We start from the raw sequence: 27,930 nt of genomic DNA, 5'->3' as shown, positions 1-27,930 counted from the left end.
TAAAACGAAACTGAACAGGTCCAGAGTAGGTTTGGCTATTGCTTTCTACTAGAAACAATAATGAATTCGCTGTTGTATAGACTCATATAGATGTACCACACAATTCAGAGACTGGCCAGAAACATTTATTGATGTTGACCATAGAATTCATTATTCTTCCACCTTTAAAACTTCACATTCCACAGTGAATTTGAACATAGGTAAATATTTTCTGATATATTTTCTATAAAACTTAATATTACCTATAAAACATAAGTTTTGATACATCAGTTCTAGGTAAAGATTTTATCTTCAATTCTGAAACTTATTTGCTCAGAAAAAGTTATGACACAAATTCATATGTGTTCGAAAATGTCAGTTATCAAAATACAAGCTTTTAGCCTAATCTCAATTATTTCATGTTTAATGACGTTCACTTGGAGGTGAAGGCTTTTATTTTTTCCCTGAGCTCTCTGATTTATCATGAAGTCTTCTAATCGTTCAAGACATTAACAGAATTTTTCTTCCTCATGCAAAGTCACTGATATACAACGATAAGCTAAATTGGTAGGTTTTCTGACATTTATATGGAATTCCATTCCACTCTAAAACAGCTGGCTAAACTATATGCATTTAACCAAGAGACCAAAATCTGTAAGAAGTCAACAAAGTACAAACTTAATTCTTGCTTAAACAAACAAAAAACTAACTGGTGAAGATGTTAGTGGAGAATTGTTTCATCCAATTATTCCAACTAGCTTCTTTCACCCTGTGCTCCATATTCAATGCGTAGCACTTAAGCCTGCCATGGAAATTTCTCCATTCCAGTATAACACAGGACAGGAAGAATGTAAGGTGACTTTTTAAGGCCAGAATTAGCTTAAATGAAATAGCATCATATTCCATGACGAGCCCCGCCTAATGGACAGACTAGGAAAGTCACACAAGTTATATACATAGTAGAAAAGGAAATAAAGGAAACAATTTGCCAGTCTATGTAACATGAGCTTCTTGACTGTGAGTTACCTAATATGGTATGAGTTACTTTAAGACTGCCCAAATTCATTACATGCAGGGGTTTTCTCTCTGGTATGCATTCTGTTGTAATGTACTCTAAGAGCTGCCTTGCGGACAAAAGTTTTCCTGCATCCATTACATTTATAGGGTTTCTCCCCAGTGTGAATTCTTTGATGAACTCTGAGAGTTGAATTTTGAGCAAAAGCTTTCCCACATTCATTACACTCATAGGGTTTCTCCCCTGTATGAATTCTCCAATGTGCACTAAGGTGTGACTTTTGGGAGAATGTTTTCCCACATTGATTACATTCATAGGACTTTACACCTGTATGAATTCTCTGATGTACTTTGAGGGTTGAATTATGGGCAAAAGGTTTCCTACATATATTACATTCATAAGGTTTCTCCCCTGTATGAATTCTCTGATGTGCACTAACATATGACTTCTGAGAGAAAGTTTTTCCACATTCATTACATTCATAGGGTTTCTCCCCTGTACGAGTCCTTAGATGTGCTCTGAGGTGTGATGTCTTAGAGAAAGTTTTCCCACATTCATTACATTCATAGGGTTTCTCTCCTGTGTGAATTCTCTGGTGTACACTAAGAGTTGAATTTCGAGCAAAAGCTTTCCCACATTTTACATTCATAGGGTTTCTCCCCAGTGTGAATTCTCTGATGTGCACAGAGGTGTGTCTTTTGGGAGAAAGTTTTCCCACAGTCATTGCATTCATAGGGTTTCTCTCCTGTGTGAATTCTTTGATGGACTATGAGGGCTGCTTTATAAACAAAGGTTTTCCCACATTCATTACATTCATAAGGTTTTTCCCCTTTGTGAATTCTCTCATGTCCACTTAGGTATGATTTCTGGGAGAAGGATTTCCCACATTCACTACATTCATAAGGTTTTTCACCTGTGTGAATTCTCTGATGTGTACTGAGGTGTGTCTTTTGGGAGAAAGTTTTCCCACATTCATTACACTCATAGAGTTTCTCCCCAGTGTGAATTTTCTGATGTGCCCTGAGCGCTGCATTGTGAGCAAAAGTCTTCTCACAGTCATGACATTCATAAGGTTTCTCCCCCGTGTGAATTCTCTGATGTACTCTGAGGGCTGAATTGTGGGCAAAAGTTTTCTCACAGCCATTACATTCATAGGGTTTCTCACCTGTATGAATTCTCTGATGTGCCCTGAGGGCTGAATTATGGGCAAAAGATCTCCCACAATCATTACATTCATAGGGTTTCTCCCCTGTGTGAATCCTCTGATGTGCTCTGAGAACAGATACATGGGCAAAAGACCTCCCACATTCATTACAGTCATAAGGTTTCTCCCCCGTGTGAATTCGGTGATGTGCTCTGAGAGTTGAATTATCAGCAAAAGTTTTCCCACATTCATTACAGTCATAGGGTTTCTCCCCTGTATGAATTCTCTGATGTGCACTGAGGTGTGTCTTGTGAGAGAATGTTTTCCCACATTCAATACATTCAAAGGATTTTTCGCCTGTATGAATTCTCTCATGTGCTCTGAGATGTGCTGTCTTAGAGAAAGTTTTCCCACATTCAATACATTCGCTGGGCTTACCCTTCCCATAAATTCTCTGATTTTTGAGCTGTGCTATTTTGGAGAATGATTTCCCATATTCATTAGTTTGATAGAGTTTTATCCCTGTATGTGTTCTCTGGTGTACTAAGACAGCAGGGTTCTTGTAAGATTTCCCACATCCATTGTGATCATAAGGCTTCTCCTTTGTGTGAACTGTCAGATGTTCACTGAGGTTTGATGTCTGACAAAAAGTTTTCCCACATTCATTACGTTCAAAGAGACTGACTCCCATATGAGTTCCAGGATAATGAATAGGGTGTGAATTTGAAAAGGATTTCCTACATTCATTACATTGAGTTTTCTCCCCTGAGCAGGTCCTCTGATGCTGAATGAGGTGTGTTTCCTTGTAAAAGGATCTTCTGCATTCATTACTTTCTAATGACTCCTCTCCTGTGGCACTTTCCTGATGTACACTGAGGGGTGAATTTTGATGCAAAGATTCTCCATATTTATCAAATTCGCAGAATTTCTCTTCTGTTTGAGTTCTCTGATATACTTTAAGGTCTAATTCCTGGAAGAAGGCATTTGTACATCCATTAAAAGCACAGAACATATCTCCAGTTGGTGTTTTCTGACATACTAGATGAGCTGAGCTCTGGCTCAAGTTTTCTTCACATTTACTCCTTTCGAAAACCTGTCCTGGAACAACTCTCTGAGGTTGAGTGAAGGGTGAATTCTTATTGAAGTTATTTTCATTTTTATTACATTCATAGTGCATCATAGCCATGTGGACTCTATTGCATTTCGCAATGGTGGTTTTGTCACAGGATCTATTGCATTCATTAAGATCAAAGCATTTCTCCCTTGTGCCAATTCTTACATGGTTAAAGAGAGTTGCTTTGTCACAGTGTTTCCTAAATTCGCCATACTGACAAGATTCCTCTCCTGTTAGAGAACTCTGAGCTGTAACACAGACAACAGTTTCACCATGTAAAACTTTTCCAAATTCACTACATTCAGAAGGTTGCTCCAGAGTTTGAAATTTCTGATGATCCTGCTTAAGACTGAAAGCTTTCGCATTTTTATAACATTTGTAAAACCTCTCTCCAGCATGTGTTTTCTCATGATTAATAACAAGCTGCAACTTTTCACATACATTCATATAATTGGCCTTCTTTCTGGAACAGTTTCTATGACTAATAATTAATTCAGAAACAAATGGTAAATTCGTTCTACATGAGTCACATTTACACGGCATTTTTCCTGAAAAATCTGGTGTCATATCCAGATTAACTGGTTTTCCGAAAACTTTCTGACCTTCCTTATTCAGTGTTTTGTTATCAATGAATACTACTTGCCATAGCGGTTTCTCTTGTTTTTCCGGGCTCCCCTCAATGTAGACATCAACCTTGTAATATCCTAAAATGAGAAAAATTGAAAATATCTTATGAATCTTTCATTTCTTATTGAAAGGAGCTATGGCCACATGTTTTGTTATATATTGTATTGTTTCTGGTAATTTTCAAAAGATTAGTAATTCATGCACAGAAATAGAAAGCCACACACACTCTCCTCATCCATATTGTTTAAACAAAAAATAGCTATTATTTCCAGTGCTGGCCAAGATGGAAAAAAATTAAGAAATGAATAGAGATGCTACAAAATGAAAAGTAGGTCGACTCTGGGACTTAAGAAATAACACTACAGAGAACTCCAAGGTTTTCTTTCTACATCCCATATATCTTATACGGGTGCTGGACTGCTAGAGAAGCCTGAAATCCAAAGCCAACAAAAGAGACAAAAGAGCTCCCAGAAAAGCCTACTCATTTTAGCCAATGATTTGAGAAAAAGATGATCTAAAGAACAGAAAACTGTTTTTGTCAATATCCACTATATTCAAGCCTCCTCATCCAGCAAAAAAAAAAAGAAAAGAAAGACTCTTCTCTGTAGTTCTGCCACAGATATAAAGGACTTGAAAACTCTTGCAAGGTTTTCCTCCATAAGCCACAGCAAGAGCTCATAGAAATGATCATGAAGAATCTTGAGAAATTTCCATTCATAAGAAATTCTGGGAGATGGTAACAGCAGGCACTGCCAAAATTCCACCTGGAAACATATTCCTATTTACTCGATAAAATCTGCATAGGCAAGAGAAACAAATCTGTTATTTTAGGATACTCGTGGCCAACTCAGAACAGGTAGAAGGAAAAAAAGAAGAAAAACAAAAAAGAAGCACAGAAAAAAGAAATGAGGCAGGAATACACAGTAGGCCCAATATTATCGTTAGAAGAGATGAAGCAGTACTTGTGAAATCCATACCCTGAAAACCCAAAAACACAATATATTAAAAAGCTGCTGGATTCACATTTTCTTCAAATGCACATAGGTATTCATCAAGACAGATCATATTCTGGGCTGTAAGACAAATATTTATAAAAGAAGAGAAATCATATAAAGTGTGATCTCAAGCCATATAGAAATTATACTGGAAATCAGTAACACAAAGATATCTGGAAAAATACCAAAAAAAAAATGTAAATTAAAACACTTCCAATTAAACCATAGGTCAAAAAAGATATCTCAGAAAAAATTAAGATATTTTGAAGTAAAACTAAAAATGATCGATAGATAGAAATTTGTGGGCTGCAGCTAAAGTAGTTCTCAGAGTTAAATTTATAGCTTAAAATTGTACACATTAGGAAAAAAAGGGCTCCAACCAGTTACCTAAGCTTCCACTTTGAGAAACTATACAAAGAGAAGTTAAACATAAAGAAAGCAAAAGGAAGAAAATAAAGATTAGAGAATACAATGAAATTGAAAACAAGATCAATCAAACCAAAATTTACTTCGTTGAAAAGATTTTTAAATGATAAAAAGCCAACAGAGGAAAATCGAGAAGACACATTCTCAGTATCGGAAATAAATGCAAGAGGAAACAACATAACTACAGACATGACGTTAAAAAGATAATAAAGAATATTAAGAGAAACTCTATGCCATAAAGTTGGTAATTTCCATAATGTACACATTTCTTGAAAACTACCAAATTTAATCATAAAGAAAAAAATAAGCCAAATAGATCTATTTAAGAAATTAAATATATAGTCAAAAAATATGTAGTTCAAAAAATAGCTCCAGGACTAGTGTTAACTAGTGAATTTTACCAAACATTTAAAGATGAAATAATACCAATTTTATATAATCTCTTCAAGAAAATACAAGATATGGCAATATTTCCTAAATCATTTTATGATGACTGTATTATCCTCATAGCAAAACCAAAGACAATTCAAGAAGGAAAAAACCTAAAGAATATCCTTGATGACATAAAATACAAAAATACTGAAAAACAGTAGCTAAAAGACACAGCAATGTATCAAAATAAATAATAAATCAGTACCAAATGAGATTCATCTCAAAAAAGCAAACTGTTACAATATTCAAAAATCAATCAATGTGCTTTTACGGGGAGGACTGGGTAAAACGGCATAGATTGCAGAAGCTTCACTAATCTCTTCTTACGACCACATCAAAGCTGTGACGGAAACATGGAGAAAATAGAAAGCAGAGTCCTGTCGGGTCTAGATGAACAAGCCCTACAACTAGGGAGAGAAATAGGAAATCACCCTGCAATGAGAGGAGGCAGGACAGGGCAAGGACTCAAGGCTGCCCTGCCCCAAATGGCTGAGTGGGACAGAGGCTACAGCAGCAGTAGCCAGCAGCTTGCAGACATTCCTCTTAAAGGGGCCGTGACTGTTTGCACTGATGGACTCGCTCACTCTGAGCACGAGCATCCCGTCAGCGGCTCAGGGGGACATCAGGGTCTTACAAGCAGAAGCTGAGCTGTTGGAGTGAGGGCCAGATGCAAAGCTTTCTCTGGGACAGTTATTCCTCTGTTAAGCCCTCCCCACTCCTAGTGTGCAGACACAGGCACCGCAATAGCTGAGACATCATCACACAGGATAACAGAGGATTCCCTGAAACTCTGCCACCCCCAACTCACGGCCTCACTCAAGCCACATCCAGTTGTGTCCTTGGTGAGGCCGGTGCAACTTGCTGAGCAAGCTCCAAGACCCATACTGGTGGTAGCTGACTTCAGATTCTGGCATGGTTTTTTGAGGCAACTATAATAAGCACAGCATCTGTGGATTGTTTGCTGAATCTTAACAGGTAGCCCCAGAAGGACACAGGCTAGGGCTAAAATTGGCCTGCTGCTGAAACTCTCTCAAGACTGTGCCTCTGGACAAAGCCAGGCTAATAATACCAGGAGACTTAGGAGCTTTGCTTAGTACATAGAAACAGACTCAGAAAGGCAGCCAAAATGAGAAGACAAAGAAGCAGAAACCATATGAGAAAACGGAACAGAGATCCAGGAATAATGGAGTCAAGCAATCTAACAGACGCAGAGTTCAAAACTCTGGTTATAAAGATGCTCGATGAACTCAGGGGAAGTGTAGATGAACTCAGTGAGAACTTTAACAAACATTAAAAACATAAAAATGGAATGGAAATTATAAAATGGAACCAGTCAGAAATGAACACTACATTATCTGAGATGAAGAGTATATTAAATGAAATCAGCGGGGTAGGTGAAGAAGAGGATCGAACTACCAATACAGAGGATGGGGAAGTCAAGGTCATCCAATCAGAATGGCAAGGAAAAAAAAAAAAGCCAAGAATATAATAATAATTTAAAGAGTCTTTGGGACAAAATTAAATGTAAAAACATCCGTGTAATAGGGGTACCTGAAGGAGGAGAAGGAGAAGAAGACATTAAAGAGCTATTAGAAAAAATAATGATGGCAATCTTCCCTCACCTGGTGAAGAAAATAGACATACAATCCCAGGATGCTCAGAGTCCCCAAAATATCAACCCAAAGAGGCCTACACCAAGACAAATAATAAGTAAAATGCCAAAGGTTAAATACAAAGAGAGTATCTTAAAAGCAGCAAGAGAAAAGCAGGTAGTTACCTACAAGGGAGCACCCCTAAGACTGGCAGCTGATTTCTCAAAAGAAACTATGCAGAACTGAAGGGCTTGGCACAAAATATTCAAAGTGTTAAAAATCCAGGATGTACAACCAAGTACAGATAAAGAGCTTCCCAGACAAAAATAAACGAAAGGAATTCATCAACACCAAGCCAGTATTATAGGAAATGTTGGAGGAACTTCTGTAAGAAGGAAAAACATGTATCAAAAGCAGGTATAAAGAATGCTAATAACTACATTCCTATCAACAAGTACCTCAAATGGAAAAGAATTAAGTGCTCCAACCAAAAGATAGAGTGGCTGAATGCTGCCTACATATGCTGCCTACAAGAGACTCACTTCAGATTAAAAGACACACAGACTAAAAGGAAGGGGATGCAAAAAGATATTGCCTCGATGGACCTAGAGGGTACTGTGCTTAATGAAGCGAGTCAGACAGAGAAAGACAAATACCATGGGATTTCACATATATGCAGAATCTAAAGAACAAAATAAACAACAATAACAAGGAAAAAAGGAAACAAACTCATAGATACAAAGAATAGTTTGAGGGCTAATAGGAGAGGAACTGGGGAGGATGGTGAAAAAAGGCAAAGAGATTATGAAATACATATGGATAATTACAAAAATGGTGATATAAAGTGTAGCATAAGGAAAATAGTTGTAATAAATATGTAAGAGGGAAGACGGGTACTAGATTTAGTGAATGTAATGGCCTGCTGAAATGTGAAAGGGTTAAAGAATAATTAAAACCTGAAACTGGACAAAGGAAGTCTATAACTTAGGCCTAGTTTCTGGAACCCCTAACCACATTCTGTTAATCATGAAACTTGTAACAATGAGCTCATACGCTAACTGCCAATTTTAGCCTGTGTAACCCTGCTTGCTTGCGTGGCATGAAAAATAATCGATTGTATATAAGCTGAAAATTACTGCTTGGCCATCGCCCATGGGAACACTGGCTATTGTCCATGGGAACATAGGCAATCACCCACAGGAACATAACATTCTAACACAAGCTTTCTGCTTCTGTACTTCCCGCTTGCACAACCCACCTGACCAGTGGGTTGACAGGTAGTGAATGGGAGAAAGATGGACCTTTGTGTTTAAGACAGAATGAGGAATGGGATTTGGGGCTTAAAAACCTTGTATCTTGGCATTTCGAGGCTGCTCCTTTGCAAGGACAGCCGCCGGCTAATAAACTGTCTCCTGGTTAAGAGCACTCAAGTTGGGTCTGGTTATTCTGGACACAACATTTGGAGGCCCCAGCGAGATCTTCTCGTTGTGGGAAAATTGATCAGTGCACCAGGGCGTTGGACCATTTGCGGTTGGGGAGGCCTCTAGGGCACTTGCCCTAGCCCGCCGCCTGTGGTTTCTCGCTTTGCGGAGCACGATCCTGGGAGTGCTGAGGCAGTTTCTGGTAGGGGGCCCAGGGACCGTGCGGACGTCGGACGCGACAAGTAAGTCGGCGGTCGACTGAGACTGTGACGACAGTTTTCTCAGTCCTGTTCTGGTTTGTTAGTCTGTGTCTGTCTTGTTTTGTTTTGCTTCATGTGCTTTATTGTGGAACGATGGGACAATCACAGGGCAAACTAACTCCGTTACAGTGCATGCTTAACAACTTTAAAGATTTTCATCGTAGGGCAAGGGCCTATGGTGCTTCAGTAACCCCTTTTGATTTGCAGCGCTTTTGTCAATTAGATTGGCCGACCTTCGGAGTAGGATGGCCCTCCGAGGGATCATTTAACATGCAAACTGCATTCCGGGTTCGAGGTGTGATTTATAGAAACCCTGGGCATCCTGACCAAATTCCTTATATTGATGTTTGGATTGATGTTGTTTCTGATGCCCCTAAATACTTACAGAATTGCAGTCGTGCACTCGTTACTGTAATGGCAGCCATACCCCAGGGTTTTAAGAAGCCCCCACCGGTGTTGCAGGGACCTCCCTCGGAGGATGACTGGTATCCGCCACCCTATAATGGAAATGGGGGTAGACGTCCTCCTCCAGAGGGACCGGAACCTCCTGTAACCCGGTCTAGGGGTCGTAGGCCACCTTCCCCTGATTCAACCTCCCTGAAAGAGCCAGTATCTGTTCAAGCCCCATTGAAGGTGATTCCAGGAGGTGGAGGTGAGCCTACTGTCATCTACTCGCCATTTACTAGTAATTGTACTAGTGATTTATATAATTGGAAATTGCAAACGCCATCCTTTTCAGAGAAACCACAAGGATTAACCTCCCTTTTAGAGCCTATTTTCTTTACCCATCAGCCCACTTGGGATGATTGCCAGCAGCTTTTACAGATTTTATTCACTACTGAAGAAAAGGAAAGAATTTTGCGGAAGCGGCTAGAGAAGTAACAGACCCAAATGGGCAGCCCACAGCAGACTTAACCAGGTTACAGGCTGTGTTTCCGACTCAACGTCCCCAGTGGGATCCAAATACAGATCAAGGTAAGGAGGCTCTCCTAAGGTATCGCCAGTTTCTGCTACAGGGACTCCGGGCTGCTGCACGTAGACCAATAAATCTGTCCAAGGTAAGTGAAGTAATTCAGACTAAGGACGAGTCACCTGCAGCATTCTTGGAAAGACTATTAGAGTCTTACCGCTTATATACACCTATTGACCTGGAGGACCCCAAAAATAGAAGAGCCATTAATTTGGCCTTTGTTAGCCAGTCGGCCCCTGACATTAAAAAGAAGTTACAGAGATTGGAAGGTTTTGAGGGAGAAAATTTATCCAAATTATTAGAAATAGCTCAGAAGGTCTTTAACAATAGGGACGGTGTGCAAAAGGTCATGTTTGTGGGACAACAAGGAAACCGACCTCCTTGGAAAAAAAAAAAAACAACCCTAACCATAGAGGGGGACCTAGCAACGAAGAAAGCCAAAATAGAAAACCTAGGCTAGGAAGAGACCAATGTGCTATTTGCAAAAAGAAAGGACGTTGGAAGAATGACTGCCCTGAAAAGGAGCAACCAGGAGGTGAGAAGAAAAAAGGCCCCTCATTCTTTTGGAAGATGAATAGGGGTGTCAGGGCTCTTATCTAATGAGCCCCCAAGAGCCCAAGGTAACTTTGCTAGTAGGGGGCAAACCTGTGAACTTTTTAGCTGATACTGGTGCAACTTACTCAGTTTTAACAGAAACTGCTGGCCTGTTATCCAAAGAAAAGACTGTAATTCAAGGAGCCACTGGGAAAGGGAAGGCATACCCATGGACACAGGCAAAAATTACTGACTTGGGAAAGGGAACCATCACACATTCATTTTTAGTTATGCCTGAATGTCCCTTTCCTTTGCAAGGAAGAGATTTGCTCCAGAAATTAAAAGCCACTATTTAAGTGACCAGTGGCATATCTCTCAAAGAGACTAGATCCGGTGGCTGGAGGAAGGCCTAGTTGCCTGAGAGCACTAGCTGCTACTGCTATATTGACCAAAGACGCTTTAAAATTGACCTTGGGCCAAAATATTGAAATTGTGGCTCCACATGCAGTTGAAGCCATGCTGCGCAGCCCTCCTGAAGATGGATTTCCAACGCCCGGATTACTCAGTACCAGGTACTATTGCTTAACTCCCCACAGACCCAGTTTTTGAAAACTGCAGCCCTGAACCCCGCCACACTGCTCCCGGATGATGACCAGCAGGCTCCATTGCATCACTGTGTTCAGCACCTTGAGCAGGTAACTGGACTACGGCCAGACTTGAAGGATGAGCCGTGGCCTAATCCGGATGCAGTATTATTTACCAATGGAAGCAGTTTTGTATCCGACGGAGTAAGGTATGCTGGGGCAGCCATAGTAACAGTCAGGGATGTGATATAGGCACAGGCCCTAAGCCATGGGACATCGGCACAAAGGGCTGAACTTATAGCTCTAACACAAGCTTTACGGTGGGGAAAAGATAAAACTGTAAACATCTATACTGACAGTAGATATGCCTTTGCTACTGCCCACGTACATGGAGCTTTATATAAGGAAAGAGGACTTTTAACATCAGGAGGCAAAGAAATTAAAAATAGGGAAGAGATCTTAGCCCTGTTAGAAGCCATTTGGCTACCAAAAAGAGTAGCCATAATTCATTGTCCTGGACACCAAAATGCAGAGACTGAGGTGGCACAAGGAAATTCCTTTGCAGATCAGATAGCAAAGGATGCTGCCAGAAAACCAGTGGGGCCCGGAGACATCTTGCCTTTAAAGCTTCCCCCAGCCTTCGAAGAAAGGCCTGAGTATACCCTGTTCGACTTGGAATTAAGTGAAAGACTGAAAAAAAAAAGAGGGAAAACAAGGATGGAGAATGCTCCCTGATAGAAGATCGCTCCTTCCTCAGGCTTTGGGAAAGACTTTAGTAGACTTAACACACCAGTCCACCCATCTAGGAGGAACCAAGTTAATTGAACTATTGAAAAGGGATTATTATGTTCCAGGACTGAAAATTTAGCCAAGGACGTGGCTAATAGGTGTGCAGTATATGCACAAGTAGACTAAGGAAGGACCTCCATGGAACAAGGAGTGAGACTCAGGGGAAAGAGACCTGGAGAGCACTGGGAGCTTGATTTTACAGAAGTTACGCCTGGAACTTTTGGATTTAAGTACCTATTAGTTTTTATTGACAGATACTCTGGATGGACTGAGGCCTATCCCACTAAGCATGAAACTGCACAAGTAGTAGCTAAGAAATTAGTATCAGAGATAGTTCTGAGATTTCGCTCGCCCTTATCATTGGGGTCCGACAATGGCCCGGCATTCATTGCCCAAACAAGTCAAATGTTAGCTAAGGTATTAGGGATTAATTGGAAATTACATTGTATTTACAGACCTCAGAGTTCAGGACAAGTAGAAAGGATGAATAGAACACTTAAGGAAACTAACTAAATTTAAGCTGGAAACTGGGGAGAATTGGGTGAGCCTTCTTCCTTTTGCTTTGTTACGGGCCCGGTGTACTCCATATATTATGGGAATTTCCCCTTATGAAATAATGTTTGGGAGACCTCCCCCTTAACTCCCTGTATTAATCTTAACTATTGGAAAAATAATACTGGATTTTGTGTGCTGGTTCATGTTATACCTCAGGTGTATATGATGAGCGGACAAGAAGGAAGACAAGCAATGGATTTGTGGGGAGGATATAACTATCCTCGGCGTAAGCGAGCAGTTCCACTGCTTGTGCCGCTCCTAGTTGGCCTAGGAGTGGCAGGATCAGCTGCAATTGGGACTGCTGCTTTGGTTACAGGGAACCAAGGTATGGCCTGGCTCACAAAGCAGATTAATGACGATTTAAGCACTCTAGAGAAATCAATTAATCATCTTGAAACATCTCTTAATTCTTTAGCTGAAGTAGTACTGCAGAATAGAAGAGGTTTAGACCTCTTATTTCTTAAGCAAGGAGGTTTGTGTGTAGCACTAGGAGAAACTTGCTGTTTTTATGTTAATCATTCTGGAATTATTAGGAATAGTTTAGCATTGATTAGACAAAGAGTAAAAGACAGAAATGAGAAGTTAAAACAAGGAAGCAACTGGTATGAATCTTGGTTTAATGGAAACTCTTGGTTAACCACGTTATTGTCGGCTATAGCAGGACCATTGATAATTCTGCTGTTATTACTGACCTTTGGGCCATGCTTGATCAAATGGGTTAAGAGTTTAATCCAATCCAATATAACTGGGGCAAAGATTTTAATTTTAGGAGCGTCAGCCCCAACCCATTGGCCAGAAATCCCGACTTCTGACTCGAAGATTGAGTCATTCTAAAGAAAACCAGTGGGGAATGTAATGGCCTGCTGAAATGTGAAAGGCTTAAAGAATAATTAAAACCTGAAACTGGACAAAGGAAGTCTATAACTTAGGCCTAGTTTCTGGAACTCCTAACCACATTCTGTTAATCATGAAACTTGTAACAATGAGCTCATACGCTAACTGCCAATTTTAGCCTGTGTAACCCTGCTTGCTTGCGTGGCATGAAAAATAATCAATTGTATATAAGCTGAGAATTACTGTTTGGCCATCGCCCATGGGAACACTGGCTATTGCCCATGGGAACATAGGCAATCACCCATAGGAACATAACATTCTAACACAAGCTTTCTGCTTCTGTACTTCCCGCTTGCACAACCCACCTGACCAGTGGGTTGACAGGTAGTGAATGGGAGAAAGATGGACCTTTGTGTTTAAGACAGAATGAGGAATGGGATTTGGGGCTTAAAAACCTTGTATCTTGGCATTTCGAGGCTGCTCCTTTGCAAGGACAGCCGCCGGCTAATAAACTGTCTCCTGGTTAAGAGTACTCAAGTTAGGTCTGGTTATTCTGGACACAACAGTGAGGTGATCACTGGAACTCTAATCACTATGTTGTACAACTGAAACTAATATATTATTGTGTGCCAACTATAATTGGAAAAAACTCTGAATTGTATGATGTAAATATGAGCAACTAATTGCCTGTCATATTTCAATAAAGCTGGACAGAAAATCAATCAATATAATTTATCATATTAATCATCTAAAAAATTAAAACCACACAATCACATCAATTATGGTAAAAAAAAAATTTAACTAAATCCAAAATCCATTCATTAACCTAATAAAAGGAATCTATAAAAAACCTATAGCTCAGCTATTAGAGAAATGCAAATCAAAAATCACAATGAGATACCATCTCACACCTGTTAAAATGGCTACAATCAACAGGACAAGTAATAACAAATGATGGAGAGGATGCAGAGAAAAAGGAACCCTCATACATTGCTGGTGGGACTGTAAATTGGTACAGCCACTATGGAAAACAGTATGGAGGTTCCGCAGAAAACTAAGAATCGATCTACCATATGATCCAGCAATCCCTCTACTGGGCATTTACCCCAAAGACTTGAAAAACCCATATCTGAGAAGATTTTTGCACAGTGATGTTCATAGAAACATTATTCATGGTGGCCAGGACATGGAAGCAACTGAAGTGTCCTATGATAGATGACTGGATAAAGAAGCGGTGGTACATATATACAATGGAATATTACTCAGCCATAAGAAGAGATGAAATAGTGCCATTTGCACCAACATGGATAGACCTCAAGATAATCATGCTAAGCGAAATAAGCCAGACTGAAAAAGTAGAAAATCATATGATATCACTTATATGTGGGATATAAACCTAAAAGCAACAAATGAACAGGACAAACAAACAGAGACTCATGGACATGGACTATAGAGTAGTGATTACCAGAGGATAGAGAGTGGGGGAGGTAAATGGGGTAAAGGGGGTCAAATATAGGGGGGTAGGAGGAGGGTGAGTGGGTAAAGGGGATCAAATATATGGTAGTTGAAGGAAACTGGACTTTGGGTAGTAAACACAATAGAATGTGCAGATGTTAAATTATAATGTACACCTGAAAACTATATAATTGTATTAACCAATGTTACCCTAATAAACTTAATTTAAAAATAAACAAACAAACAAACAAACAAACCTATAGCTAATATCATACGTGAGTAACCTTAAGACTCGGGAAAAGACAAGGGTGCTTACTCTCAGCACTTCTACTCAAGATTGTAATGGAATTTCCAACCAATGCAATAAGGCAAGAATAAAAATGAAAGCTACAGAGAAAGTCTACAAAAAAAAAATCACAAAAAGATCTTTAAAAAAGCTCTTTGAACTAATAAATGTTTTTAACAAAGGCAAAATACAAAGCCAATAACATATAAATAATGATCAATTAGAATTTGGAATCGGATAAACACCATAATTTACCAGAAGACGTGAGTGCGCACGCACTCAGAAAACACTTGGTATCTGTATGCTGAAAACTACTATTGAAAGAAATCATAATGAAAGAAATCAAAGAAATTCTAAATAAATAAAGAGGTATATGTTATTTATAGATTGGAAGACTATAAACTATTAAGATGTCATTTCTTTTTAATTTGATATACACATTCAATGCAATCCCAGCTGAAATGCCAGCGTGAGATTTTGTAAATATCAAGCTCGTTCTAAAACTGATGCAGAAGGAAGATGATAAACTGATACTAAGTCAATAATTAATAAGCTAGTGTAATAAAGTTGATGTGCTATTAGCATAAGGATATGTAGATGAATAAAAAAACAGAGATACTGCAGAAATATACAATCTTAGACATACAGGAATGTACAGAAATATGCAAACATACACTCATCCATTTTCTAAGATCATACAAATGCTTTTCAATGGAAAAATAATCTTTTCAACATATGGTGCTAGAATAACTGGACTCTCTTTTCAAAAATTTAAATGACATATACCTCACAGTTTCTACAAAAATTAACACCAAATAGATCACAAAGTTTCTAGACAGGATAACAAAAGCATGGCCCTTAGAGGAAATTAAGGAATTAAATTTTATTAACGTCCATGTACAGTTTTAGGCAGCCTCCTCTGAAACCATGCCAACAGAAGTGAGGTGCAACTTCACTACTGCCAAGTAGGGAGAGAAATCCAGGTAGGTTCCCCACTAAAACTCTGTTGACACCGTGGGTGTTAGAAGAGAAAGTTGCAATTTTAACACTGAGCAGGGGTGAGAGATGCCTAGCTCATTTTCATACATCTTTCCATTTTTCAGAATCACATATATATGTATATATATATACATATGTATGTATACACATACATACACACATATGTATAAGTACATATTTAACTACTTAGTAGGTGAAGTAGGAAGCAATATATTTGCTCCATCTTACCTCTGGTTAACGCTTTTTAATCTTATTAATTCCTTCCCTAAGCATGTTTTCCTTATCATTACATAGAATATATCTAGTTCTGCTCTAAGCCACTTGAATCCAATTTTTTGTTTTGATCCATAAGGTTACCTCAGGATTCTTTTCTCACTCTTCCAACAGGACAGTGCCATCTGTCAAAACCAATGCTCTATGAAGCATATTTTTTTTCCCTGAATTTTTTCTGTAACACTAATTTGTTAAACTATCCCATCTCCAGCTACAAAGTATTTTAACTACTCAGAGCTTTACATAAATCCTTCATATCTGGTAGAGCAAGTCCTCCCAAGTTGCTCTTCTTTATAAATGAGATTTAGTTTGATACTGCATTTCATCTTTACAAGTATATCCCCACTTAAATTTTTATGTAAAAGTGCTTTTTGTTTTTGTTAGGATTAACTAAAGTTTCATCCATTTCATTGTTTTATTCTAAGAAATAGTCTATAATTTCTTAGTTTTCTAGTTTATTGATTTTTAATTTCTTATAAATTCTTTCATTAGCATATTTTTGTTATTGTTCTTGATTAGTGTCCTAATATGAGACTACGAATTTACCTCTGATCACTAATTCAGCTATAACCTAAAGTTTCTAATATGTACATTTATTTTTATTACTTTTTAAATGTCATGCAATTTTAGAATTGATTTTTTATATATATTGTTTAAGAGATAATTTTAAAAATTTCCATAAAGTTTTTTTATTTACTCATTTTATCATTAATTTCTAGATTTATTGAACTGTGTTGAGAGAATATTATTTGTGGTAATTCTAATTAGTTGAATTTATTGATTTTCCTTTTAGAACAAAACTATATTTTCACTATCTTAATATAATTCCAAGGGAACTTAAAAGGCTTGTCCTTTGATTTCAGCATACATATATACAAGTTTATAGTTCACTTTAATACAAATATCATTTATATCCTCTATAGCCATAGGTATTGAATATTCCACAGTATTTATTATTTCATCAGATGAGGTATAGCGGGTCCTCAAATAACTTCCTTTCATTAAACGTCATTTCATTACAATGCTGATGAGAAAAAAAAAAATCAATTCCCCGCAAGGGCCACTGTCCGTGTGGAGTTGGCATGTTCTCCCCACATCTGCGTGGGTTTTCCCCAGGTCAAGTTTCTTCTCACATCTCAAGATATGCATGTTAGGTGAACTGGTGTGTCTACATTAACCCCAAATCTGAGTGTGTGTGGTGGGTGAATGCACCCTAAGATGGAATGGTATCCTTTCCAGGGTGGGTTCCTGCCTTGAGCTGAGCTGCTGGGATAGGATCTGGCCACCTGCAAAACGGAACTGGAATAAGCAGGTTAGATAATAATGATTAATCTTTCTTAAATGTATGTCGAGCTCAGATTTCCATCATGGTAATATTAGAAGTGTTTTGGATCCTTATTTAGAAATTTGATGATGTTTCTGCCCTAGGAAGTTCACTCTTGTTTATATCACTTAGACTATAATAAACATGGTTTTATTACAGGTCATTTCGCTTAAACTCAATTTCCAGGACCCTATTGACAACATTAAGTGAAGAATTACTGTCTATTATGAGCTCCTAAGCCAAGTGAATTTTAAAATCTTAGAAATCCATATTTTGTTTTATGATCATTGATATCATATTGCTTAGTGCAGTTACACAAATACTCTTACACAACCCAACCTTCTTTGAAGTTAATGATTTATTGCCTAAATACAAACTTGAATGAAAACAGAACATTAAACCCTAAATTATTTATTTTTATTGACTTAACAACTTACCATTCTTTTATTGTAATCTAAGATACTCATTTAGGTATATCTTTTTTAGCCAATCAGTATAGTATGATTAGACAAAGGTCAATAAGCACATGAAAAAATTGCTTGGCATTATTAGTGATCAGGAAAATTGTTATGGACTAAATTATGTCTCAAATTCATATTTGGAAGCCCTAACCCCCAATGTCACTGTATTTAGAGATAAGACCATTAGAGAGGTAATGGAGGTTAAGGTGATAAAGGTGAGGCCCTACTTCCGTAGAACTGGTATCCTTATAAAAATTATAAAAACAGGAAGAGACATCAGACAACTTTTTCTCTTCATGAGCGCACAGAGTAAAGACCCTGTGGGACACAGTGAGAAGGTGCTCATCTGTAAGGCAGGAGGAGAGGCCTTGCCACGAATCAACCCTGCTGGCACCCTCTTCTTGGACTTTAAGCCTCCAGAACTCTGAGAAATAAATTTGTTTTTTAAGCCACCCAGGCTATGGTATTTTGTTATGCCGGTCCAGCTGACTAATAAAGAAATGCAAATCAAAACCTCAATGACATACTACCTCACATCCACTCAGATGACTACAATCAAAAAGTGAGATAATTAAGTACTGGTGAAGATGTGGAAAACTCAGAACCTTCATATGCCATCATTAGGATTATGAAATGGTACAGCCCCTGTGGAAAACAGTTTGGCAGTTCTACAGAGTTATCACATAGCCAGAAATTCTGCTCCTACCTATATAGTCAAGAGAAATAAAAGCATATGTCCATGCAAAAAATTGCAAATGAATGATTACATCGGCATTACTCAATAACAGCCAAAAGGTAGAATCCCAAACGTCCACAGACTGATGAATGGACAAACAAATGTGGTATATCCAGACAAAGGAATATTATTTTGCCATGAAAGGATGAAGTACTAATACATGCTACAATATGAACCTTGTAATGCAAAGTGAAAGAAACCAATCACAAAAGAACACATAATGTGTGATTCCATTGACATGTCCAGAATACCCAAATCTATACAGACAGAAAATAGATTAGTGGTTGCCAGAGCTAAAGCGGCAGGAAATAAGGAGATAATAGTTAAAGGGCATGGGGTTTCTCCCTCTGAGGTGAAGAAAATTGACTGTGGTGATGTTTACATATATCTATGAATATACTAAAAGCCACTAAATTGTATGCTTTAAATGGGTAAATTGTATGATATGTGAATTACATCTCAATAAAGCTGTTTAAAAGGAAAAACGACTTTCAAAAGTGGTTCCCTCTAAAGTCTAACTACCCCAGGAGTTTCCTTCTGTCCGTGCTCACTCACCTGGGAACCTCTGGTTTGGGAATTCTTCCTCTAAGGACCAGGGCTCTTCACCTTGCTCCAACTTGAAGATCACCTGGGGTTTGGTAATGCAATACCCTGTGAACGTAACAATCGAGGGTATATATAGACCAGATCCACGTGCTTTTTAGATTCTGAAGGTGGAGAAAGATATAGCAGCAAGAGCAAAATGAAAGTACCCATTTGCAGTTTTCAATGGGAAAGCAATGACACAAACATCGTTTCTGTTTCTCTAAAGGTTTCAATTACCCAGGCCTCTTAAAAGCTTGAACAACATTAACCTCTCCAAAGGGTCCATGTGTTTTGATGATTACAACAAAAAGGATTTGAATTCCAAGGGGAGTCACATAGTAAGGCCTGCTCACCCATGGAGACAAAGTGGCTGTAGTTCTCCAGCATCACGTCTCTGTACAAGGTCCTATGAGCAGGGCCCATGTACTGCCACTCATCTGGGGTGAACTCCACAGTCACGTCTTCGAACGACACTGATCCCTGCAATAATACATTTTCTTCAAAGTTCAGAATTAAGTGACAAAGAAAATACCTTTGAGAACTACTATTTTCCTGTTTACTCTTAAGGCTCTAAAACAAATAGCTATAAAGAATGTCTACTCGTGCCCTAATTTGTCTTTAACTTTGGAGTTACTCAATTAGTTAAAAGGGTTTGTAATGTACTGTAATTCATTCATATATTTTTATGAAAAATTTCAGTGTAAAGAGTTCCTACAACTCTTCTACGTCCCGAGGGATTACCCTGGGTAGTCTAGAGAATTCTAGAGAATCCTAAGATGTTCAATCCCTCCAAGGACATCAATACCATAAATAATGGGAGCCAAGGAAACAGTACATGTAAGTTGTGGAGATCCCGTACATGATTGAACTTAGGTATAAATAAATGTATAAAGATATATAAATCTAGAGATCATGGAGAACAAAGGATGACTTACCTAGGAGATGGAATCAAACAGACTAGTATGAGAACACTGCCTACACTGAAGTAACAGCGACAGATATAAATAGAAAGATCTAATCAGCAGAAGCAGTAACCAATTAGCTACCCAATCTAGCAGTATGAGCAGCTTCTTGAATGCTGGTGCCAAATACCGATATTTAAGACATACAAAAAAAAATACCTTAGAAGTTTTCATGAGACAGATCTGTTCATGTTGCTACTGACTAGTCTGTAGAACAAAAAGCTGGAACTGTCCCTTAAACTACACATGGTTTTAGAACACAGAAGGGTGGTCTAGGACAAAGACAAGCATTAAGGAGACACTAGCAATTTAGGTGGTCATGGAAATTAACAGAAGCAGTCAGACAACAACTTGAGCACATAGGGATTGGACGAAAAAAAGTACCAGAAACAGCATCTGAGGAACCGTGAATATTAAGGAGGCTGGCAAAAAAAGTATAGGCCACAAAGCCAGAGAAGAACTTTTCTGAAGGTAATAATGGAATCATGAGGGAGTAGAGTATTGAAAACTGAAAAAAGAGAAAGTTTCCACAACAAAGACTTTAAAGGGGGTGGGAGGAGGGAGACAGGGGAGTTGCCGTTCAATGAGTATAAAGTTTCACTTGTGCAAAATACTAAGTTCTAGAGATCAGCTGCACAACGTGATGCCACTAGTGAATGATACAGCACTGTACATGTAAAAATTTGTCAGGAGGGTAGATCCCATGTTAAGTGTTCTTATCGCAAGTAAACAGTAGAAAGAAAGGGAAGTAGATTAAGAGACAAGAGGACAGAAACACGTTTTTTTCCAGTATTATGTCCGGTTATATCCTCACTCATGTCTTCGGTATGACTGAGTGAATACCTTCTTTGTGTGAAGTTCAGTGCCAGTAGCTGGGAACTTAAACAAATGAATAAAAGAAGAGGAACTCCCCTCATTAAGTTTATCTTAATATAAAAAATAAAATAAAATTTAACTATATTTTCCAAAACTAAAACATTAGTGAGAAAACTGTTGTTTTTTATTCGTTTCTGCCAATCTCTCTAATATGTGACTTAATAAACAGCTGGATAAAAAAAAATTAAGCTAACAATGACAGAAGTGCAAATGGTGAAGTAGGAACCCCAGAAAATTCTCTCTTCCACAAAAACAATGAAAAAACTGGCGAAAATTATAGAAGTTAACAAAGATAATTTCTGGAAGTATACAAGAAAATTGGCTGAATCACTCTAAGTATAGTAATGTTGTGTTATTTTAATATACCCTGTTCCCATCCCTCTCAAACTCTGCCACAGTTTGAGAATCCACAGGCTCCAACCTGCAGCCTGGCAACTACATGATGGGTTGTAGTTCCATCAAAGTATCATTGCCAGAAAAACTGTCATCATTTGGGCTGTTTGGTAGTTCGATGAATGACCCCACTACAAGGATATCTTTATGTGTGCTAATTTGGAGCTCATACAGTGTGTGAAAAGTCTTATCCTCAGAAGCATCTGGCCAAACATTTAAAGGCATTTGTTTAACTTATATGGTGGGTATTAACTGAAGTGGTGGATAACAGCAGGAGCAAACAATGGCCTGATCGAGAAGCTTAAAATAGGAAATGCTGAAGAATGAGATGGCAAAAAAAGATTTTGAAAAGCTCTGATATACTCCTGAGAATCTAAAAGGCTACCCACATGCACAGAACTATGTATAGGCCCAGGGCTGACAGCATGCTCAGGAAAGACATGGGAAAGCCCTAACCTCTAGGTGACTATGAGGTTTGGCATAAGAAAGAAGTAAAGGCCACTACAGGCTTATAAACTGCCTGACTGAACGTTGAAGGAATGCCTTCACATGCACAGAGCCCTGAAGCAAAGTCTGGGAGACTTACTGGTTCCAGGCATTTAATGAAACTTCTGAAGAAACTTCTACTGCTACAGACCACAAAAAATATAGGTTCTACAGAATTAGTTCAGAAAAGTCACTGAACAAATAAATATCAAGGATGATCCCTATGGAAGGGAGACATTCTGATTTCTAGAGCTGTCTCATCTATGTTATTTTAAATGTCCAGTTATCAACAATAACAACAACAACAACAAACCATTAAACAAGGGGGAAAAAAAAAGAAAGTAAGATCCATATGCAGGAAAAAGTATAATCAAAAGAAACTGCTCCTAAGGAAGGAGATGTTAGACTTCCTAAGAAACAACTTTAAATCAGTTGTTTTAAATATGGTCAATGACCCCTAGGAAAGAATGTCTAAGGATAAAAGAAAAATATAGGAATAATATTTCACTAAGTAAAGAGTATCAATAAAAAGGAATCAAAGAGAAATTCAAGAGCTGAAAAGTACAGTAACTGAAACAAAACTTTCACCAGAGGAGTTCAATAACAGATCTGAGCAAGTCGAAGAAAGAATGAACAAACTGTATAATATGTCTGTTGAAATTATGCAGTGTGAGAAACAGAAAAAATGATGAAAAATAACTATGAGATAGCATCAAGTTTACAAGTCAATGCATAATGAGAGTCCCAGACAAAGAGAAGACATACTCTGAAAGAATATTTGAAAAAACAATGACCAAGAAGTCTCCAAATTTGATGAAAACAATCTACACATACCAAAAACTCAATGAACTTCAAGAAGGATAAACTTGGAGTAAGAGAGCTGCACCTGCATATGATAATCAAACTGTCAAAAAGACAATCTTGAAAGCAGAGAGGAAGGCATGACTCATCATGTGCAACATCAATAACAGTTGATCAGGAAACAGAGGACAGGAAGCAGTGAGACAACATTCAAAGTGCTCAAAGAAAAAGGTTGTCAACCAAGAATACCCAGCAAATACGTAAAAATTAAAACTTTCCAAGATAAACAAAAACAGAATGCATCAAAGGCAAAACTGCCCTACAAGAAATACTATATGGAGTGATTCAGCAAATCGAGAGACAAAGTAAAGTAACAGTAGCTAGTGGCTTGGGGGAAATGGGAATGGGATACTTAAAGTTTACAGAGTTGCTTTGCTTTTTAAGGTGATGTAAGTGCTCTGAATTGCTCAGCATTTGGGTGATAGGTCCGCACAGGTATTCACATGAGTATCCATAAGTGTTATTTCTGTTTGCTGCCCATATACCTGGCCACAGCATGATGTTCCTCCACAACGACTACAAGTTGTTCAGATTCTGTAAATCCAAGTGTCATAAAAACTTTAAAAAGAAGCGCAACACTGAAGTTCAGGTGGACTAAAGCATTCTGTAAAGTAGCTGATAAAAAGCTTACAGTGGATAATTCATTTTAATTTGAAAAACATAGAACCTATTAAGATACCAGTGAAGCTGTGGAATCAAACTACTCATGTATGAAGAGAGTCAAGGAGATCAAACAGAAATGCCAAGCTAAATTTATAATGAACAGGTTGAAAAAAAATAAAGAACAGCAGCAAGTTCTGGACATCAAAGAAATCAAACAAAACATTCCTCTCATCTGGGCCCCTTTTGCATGCAAAGGAAAGCAGCTGGATAACAAAATGGTACAGAAATTACAACAAGGTGTGGACATGGAAGTTGTTTCTGAAAATCTTTCTGCCTGCAACCATTTCTATGAGTGCACTGGAAAATCTCTAAAGATAGAGATTTAGAATGCACTGATATCTAAATGTCTAAATTATTATTTTTTTTGCATAAGGTGACCCAAATGAAAAGGATAAAAATACAGCTCTTCTACATTGCTATCTGCAAAACATCAGATATTACGGATACTAGATTGCATCTCAATGTTAAACCTTCACTGACAGATGTACTTATGTAAATCATGAAAATTCTGTAAATAAAGAAGTGAATTATAAACACGAAATGGTCAGACTACTTGGATAATGGCACTAGGTAGAAAAAAAATCATAGCTAGTGATATATAAAATAAAATTCGTTTTTTAGTAAAAAAAGAAAGAAAATGCTCTAAATTGACTGTGATGTTTGCACATATCTGCAAATACACTTTTTAAAGAATCGTTGAATTTTACACTTTAAATGGGTGAACATCATGGTATATGAATTCAATCTCAACGAGGCTGTTTTAAAATAATGAGAGAGGATGAATTATCACAAGACAATAAAGATTAAAGGGCCAAGGATGAAAATGGGGATGAGCCGTATGAAAGAACAAGGGAAAGAAGGTGATGCCATGAAGACAGCAACAGGGGAAGGACAGACATAGTGGAGGTGTCACAGACACTAACAGAGAAACTTTCCTGAAGGACAGAGTGAGAAGTAGAGGCAAGTGATACAGGAAAGTCAAGTAAAGAAAGGATGAGATGAGACCCACTAGATTTGATTATAATCAAGACTGATCTCAAGATCACAGGCACATGGGGAGAAAAACTAAGGCATCACGCAGAGGTTCGAACTATGAATGTAAAGTGTTGAAATATTTGAAAGAAAATAGAATTTTAAACTGTCAGATGAACAACCTGAATATCATAGGTACTCAAAATACTTATGCAGAGTAATTTTATGGATATTCAGTTGATTTATCAGGAAAATGTCTTAATTCAACCGCTATGTTTGAGTTTCTGAAAAATATAGTATTGACAGAGTTTACATTTAGCATTAAGTCTTCTGCTTTTACTGCAGAACAAGTATATTATTTTAGAGTTATCAATGGAAAGATGTTAACTAGATAACCTACTTGAAAACAACAAAGATATTTTTGTCATCAATTCTCTTTACATTCTATGAAGTTTGCTTTATCTTCTCACCAACGTCGGTCTTTAAAGAAGTACTATCTGACACTCTCACATGGATATCAAAAACCTCAGAAATAAACTTGGAGCTCCAATTTGGTAAATTTGTAATATGAGAACCTGCATATATCTACAGCCACCTTTGCTCTGCTATTCATCTGTATTTCTACATGTTCTCTGAATTCATCTGATCTACTTTTCCATGTTAACACAGAGAAGCTTAAGTTCTTATAAAATCCACTGTAAAATAAACAGGTTATTAAAAAACTGAACTCACCTGAGCTATATTCATTTTCTACTGCTCTTGGAAGGTGAAAAACTGTGAAGATTCCACTGTGGAGGAGGAAAGAGAAATGGGGTCATAAGAAAGACTAAACTGCCTATAATCATCAACCTAAAAATCTCATAATAACAGCTGAAGAATAAGCTTCCCTATGGGATAACGTCCCTTTAACATTCTTGAGAGGAAACAGGAAGAACCACACAGGCAGCACCACCTAAACACGTGCATGTCTGATATGATTATGTGGGCTCAACCTTGCATTTTCACTGAGTAAGGCAAACTGCTTTTTGTCAACAAATTAACAATTTATGCCTTCTGACTAATTAAAACAAAAAAATTAAAATATGTAGTAAAACAAAGGATTGGTTAAACAAATTTAGATACACCAGAGGTGAAACCTTCTACTTTCATTAAAAAAAATAATGAGAGAGGATGCCAAAAAACTAATGCCAAAAAACTACTCAGGCTATATTGTTAATCCAGTTCTTGTTATCTTTACAGTTTGAGTTAGAGTTTTCACAGAAAACTCTGAAATTAAGATGGGATGCTTTATGGAAGAAATATATTTAACTTTTTGTCCCAAGTTGGTTGCAGTTTCTAAAAACTATATCTTAATAAGATGTTTATATTACTTAACTGTGAGTAAACAGCATTGTTCTGCTGTTTGGTTCTGCTCTGGGTGACTTCAAAAATCATTAATTTTTGGCCCAATACTTTTGGGCTTCCTAAGATGTCCAATATAGAAAATCTTTCTTCTACTATCTCTTTGCTATCTCTTTGTTCAGGAAAGAGGGAGCAACAGCATAACTCTAAATTTCACATGTGGTGATGGACATGGTATGAGAGCAGCTCAGAATCTGGAAGAGTCGAAGCAAAAACAAAATAAAAATGATGCTGTTTAGGATTTCATCAGCCCTGCTGGTTATACCTTTCCTGGACATCAGTCCTCACTAGCCACCCAGTGAAGTACCTTTTCCTATGTAGCGAGACAGTCACCCATCTCTCTCGATTACTGCCTTCTGCAAGTTGGTCCACAGTATCCACTGTCACACAGTCTATGGTGGCTTCTGGGAGTGTCGATATCACCAAGTCTCATTCGTGCTATACAGGGATCAAGACCTGCTTCTGGTGGGGCAAATCAGTACCTGCTCCTTTCCAGAAACTTCTGCCTCTGCTCTGAAACTCTGGTGAGGGGTCTTTTCTTTCATTTGAAACTTTCAACCCACACTCTAAACCTTTTGGAATTCACCAGAAATGTACTAACCAGTACTGTAGCCATTAGCTGCATGCAACTACTACATCGAAAGTGTGGATAGTGTCACAAGTCAAAATAACATTTTAAATGTATTGCATTAAATATATCGGTAAAATGAACTTCATCTCCTTTAATTTTTACTTTTGCTAATGAAATTTTTTAATTATATTTTTTGTATATTTGCATTACCTTTGACTTGGCCCAAAACTGCAATAGATTATCAGATGGGGCCTTTGAGGATGGAGACAGCCTGGACAGCGCAGAAAGGTGCAAGAGCCTCAGTCTGACCCAGAAGCTATGAAGAAAACCCACAAATCCCAGGATATATTTCACGTCACACATATATCTCTGGGAATTTGAGGACAGGCTCTGTTAACTAATCCAAAGGTTGCAACTCTAGATTTGGGACAGGGCGGATTTAGAAGAGAAAGAGATAGGGAATAAAATCTATACTGGCGTCCTATCTCTCTCACCTACCAGCTTGTGCCCTGGGGTATATCATTCTGCCCCGTGAAAGTTCTTCCACTTTTGGAAATGGAGCGTTTAGACCGACAAGTAGGCTTGTTAAATGAATAAACGAAAACTAAATGTGAGGGTTTAAAAGAAAGATTAAGTGAAATAAACGAAGGGAACAAAGTCTTTTGATAGCTGCTTACAGTGATTACAAACATTCGACAAAATGTTTTGCAAATGACATCTTATTTCTCAGAAGAACTGCACGAACCACCATTACCAAGTAGCCTCAGGTTCATTGTGAACGTCATAAAGATGCATTCTCCTCCCGCCACCTGCACTCCCCGCACCAGGCCTCAAGGAGCACCCTCTCCAGACCAACACTGAGCCCCACCGGCGCCGCGGGATCTGAAGGGGCGGACCCCGTACGCACGCGGGACTGGGGGAAGGGAGGGCCTACCTGGCCGTCCGCCGGATTCCTGCTCCCGCACCTCAGACAGACGCCTATATGACCTTCGGGGGCCCAGTGCTCTCACTCTGGGCGGGGACGCGCAGTCTCGGCTACCGCACACTCCCAGCGACGCTGTGACCGCGCCCCTCTCAGACCGGAGGCAGACGGGAGGATCGGGGTAGGCACATGCGCAAAGTGAGAGCCGAAGACCCGTTCCCAGAGGGCTCCGCGATAGCCCCACACCTTCAAGACTACGTTTCCCATGAAGCTTTGGGACCGCAGGACGTAATTTTTTGAAGCGTTTTCGCTTCATTAACCAGTTGGAAGACGTGATAATTGGACCTGGCCCCAGGAAACTCTTGACTACCCAGAGGTTTGGGGTTAAACTTCAGTGTCAGGGCCTAAAAACACATTGCAAAACGTGGTTATG

The 27,930-nt window shown here is 38.4% G+C and overlaps 2 protein-coding genes and 1 pseudogene across 2 annotated transcripts in view; 1 reads left to right on the top strand and 2 right to left on the bottom strand.

Annotated features, from left to right (window-relative positions):
- Nucleotides 1–103: 103 nt before the first annotated feature.
- LOC120587037 (zinc finger protein 658-like) lies at nucleotides 104–27,692 on the bottom strand. Its single transcript, XM_039843645.1, is given in 7 exon segments — nucleotides 104–1,635; nucleotides 1,637–3,956; nucleotides 19,361–19,456; nucleotides 19,744–19,870; nucleotides 25,336–25,391; nucleotides 26,786–26,891; nucleotides 27,510–27,692. Coding segments are annotated over 5 exon segments (3,168 nt in total). The 5' UTR covers nucleotides 25,351–25,391; nucleotides 26,786–26,891; nucleotides 27,510–27,692; the 3' UTR covers nucleotides 104–1,025.
- LOC120587038 (probable ribosome biogenesis protein RLP24) lies at nucleotides 23,318–24,037 on the top strand (annotated as a pseudogene).
- Nucleotides 27,406–27,930, bottom strand: part of LOC120587039 (uncharacterized) — a 47,284-nt gene continuing 46,759 nt past the window's right edge. The window contains exon 8 of the mRNA XM_039843646.1: nucleotides 27,406–27,863. Coding sequence (XP_039699580.1) covers nucleotides 27,406–27,863 — 458 coding nt within the window. The remainder of the gene's footprint in view (nucleotides 27,864–27,930) is intronic.

Source organism: Pteropus medius, unplaced genomic scaffold (assembly GCF_902729225.1).
Source record: "Pteropus medius unplaced genomic scaffold, Ma_sr-lr_union100, whole genome shotgun sequence".
Classification (NCBI taxonomy): Eukaryota; Metazoa; Chordata; class Mammalia; order Chiroptera; family Pteropodidae; genus Pteropus; species Pteropus medius.
The sequence above is the reverse complement of the archived record's forward strand: the minus strand, read 5'-3'. Positions and strand labels throughout refer to the sequence as shown.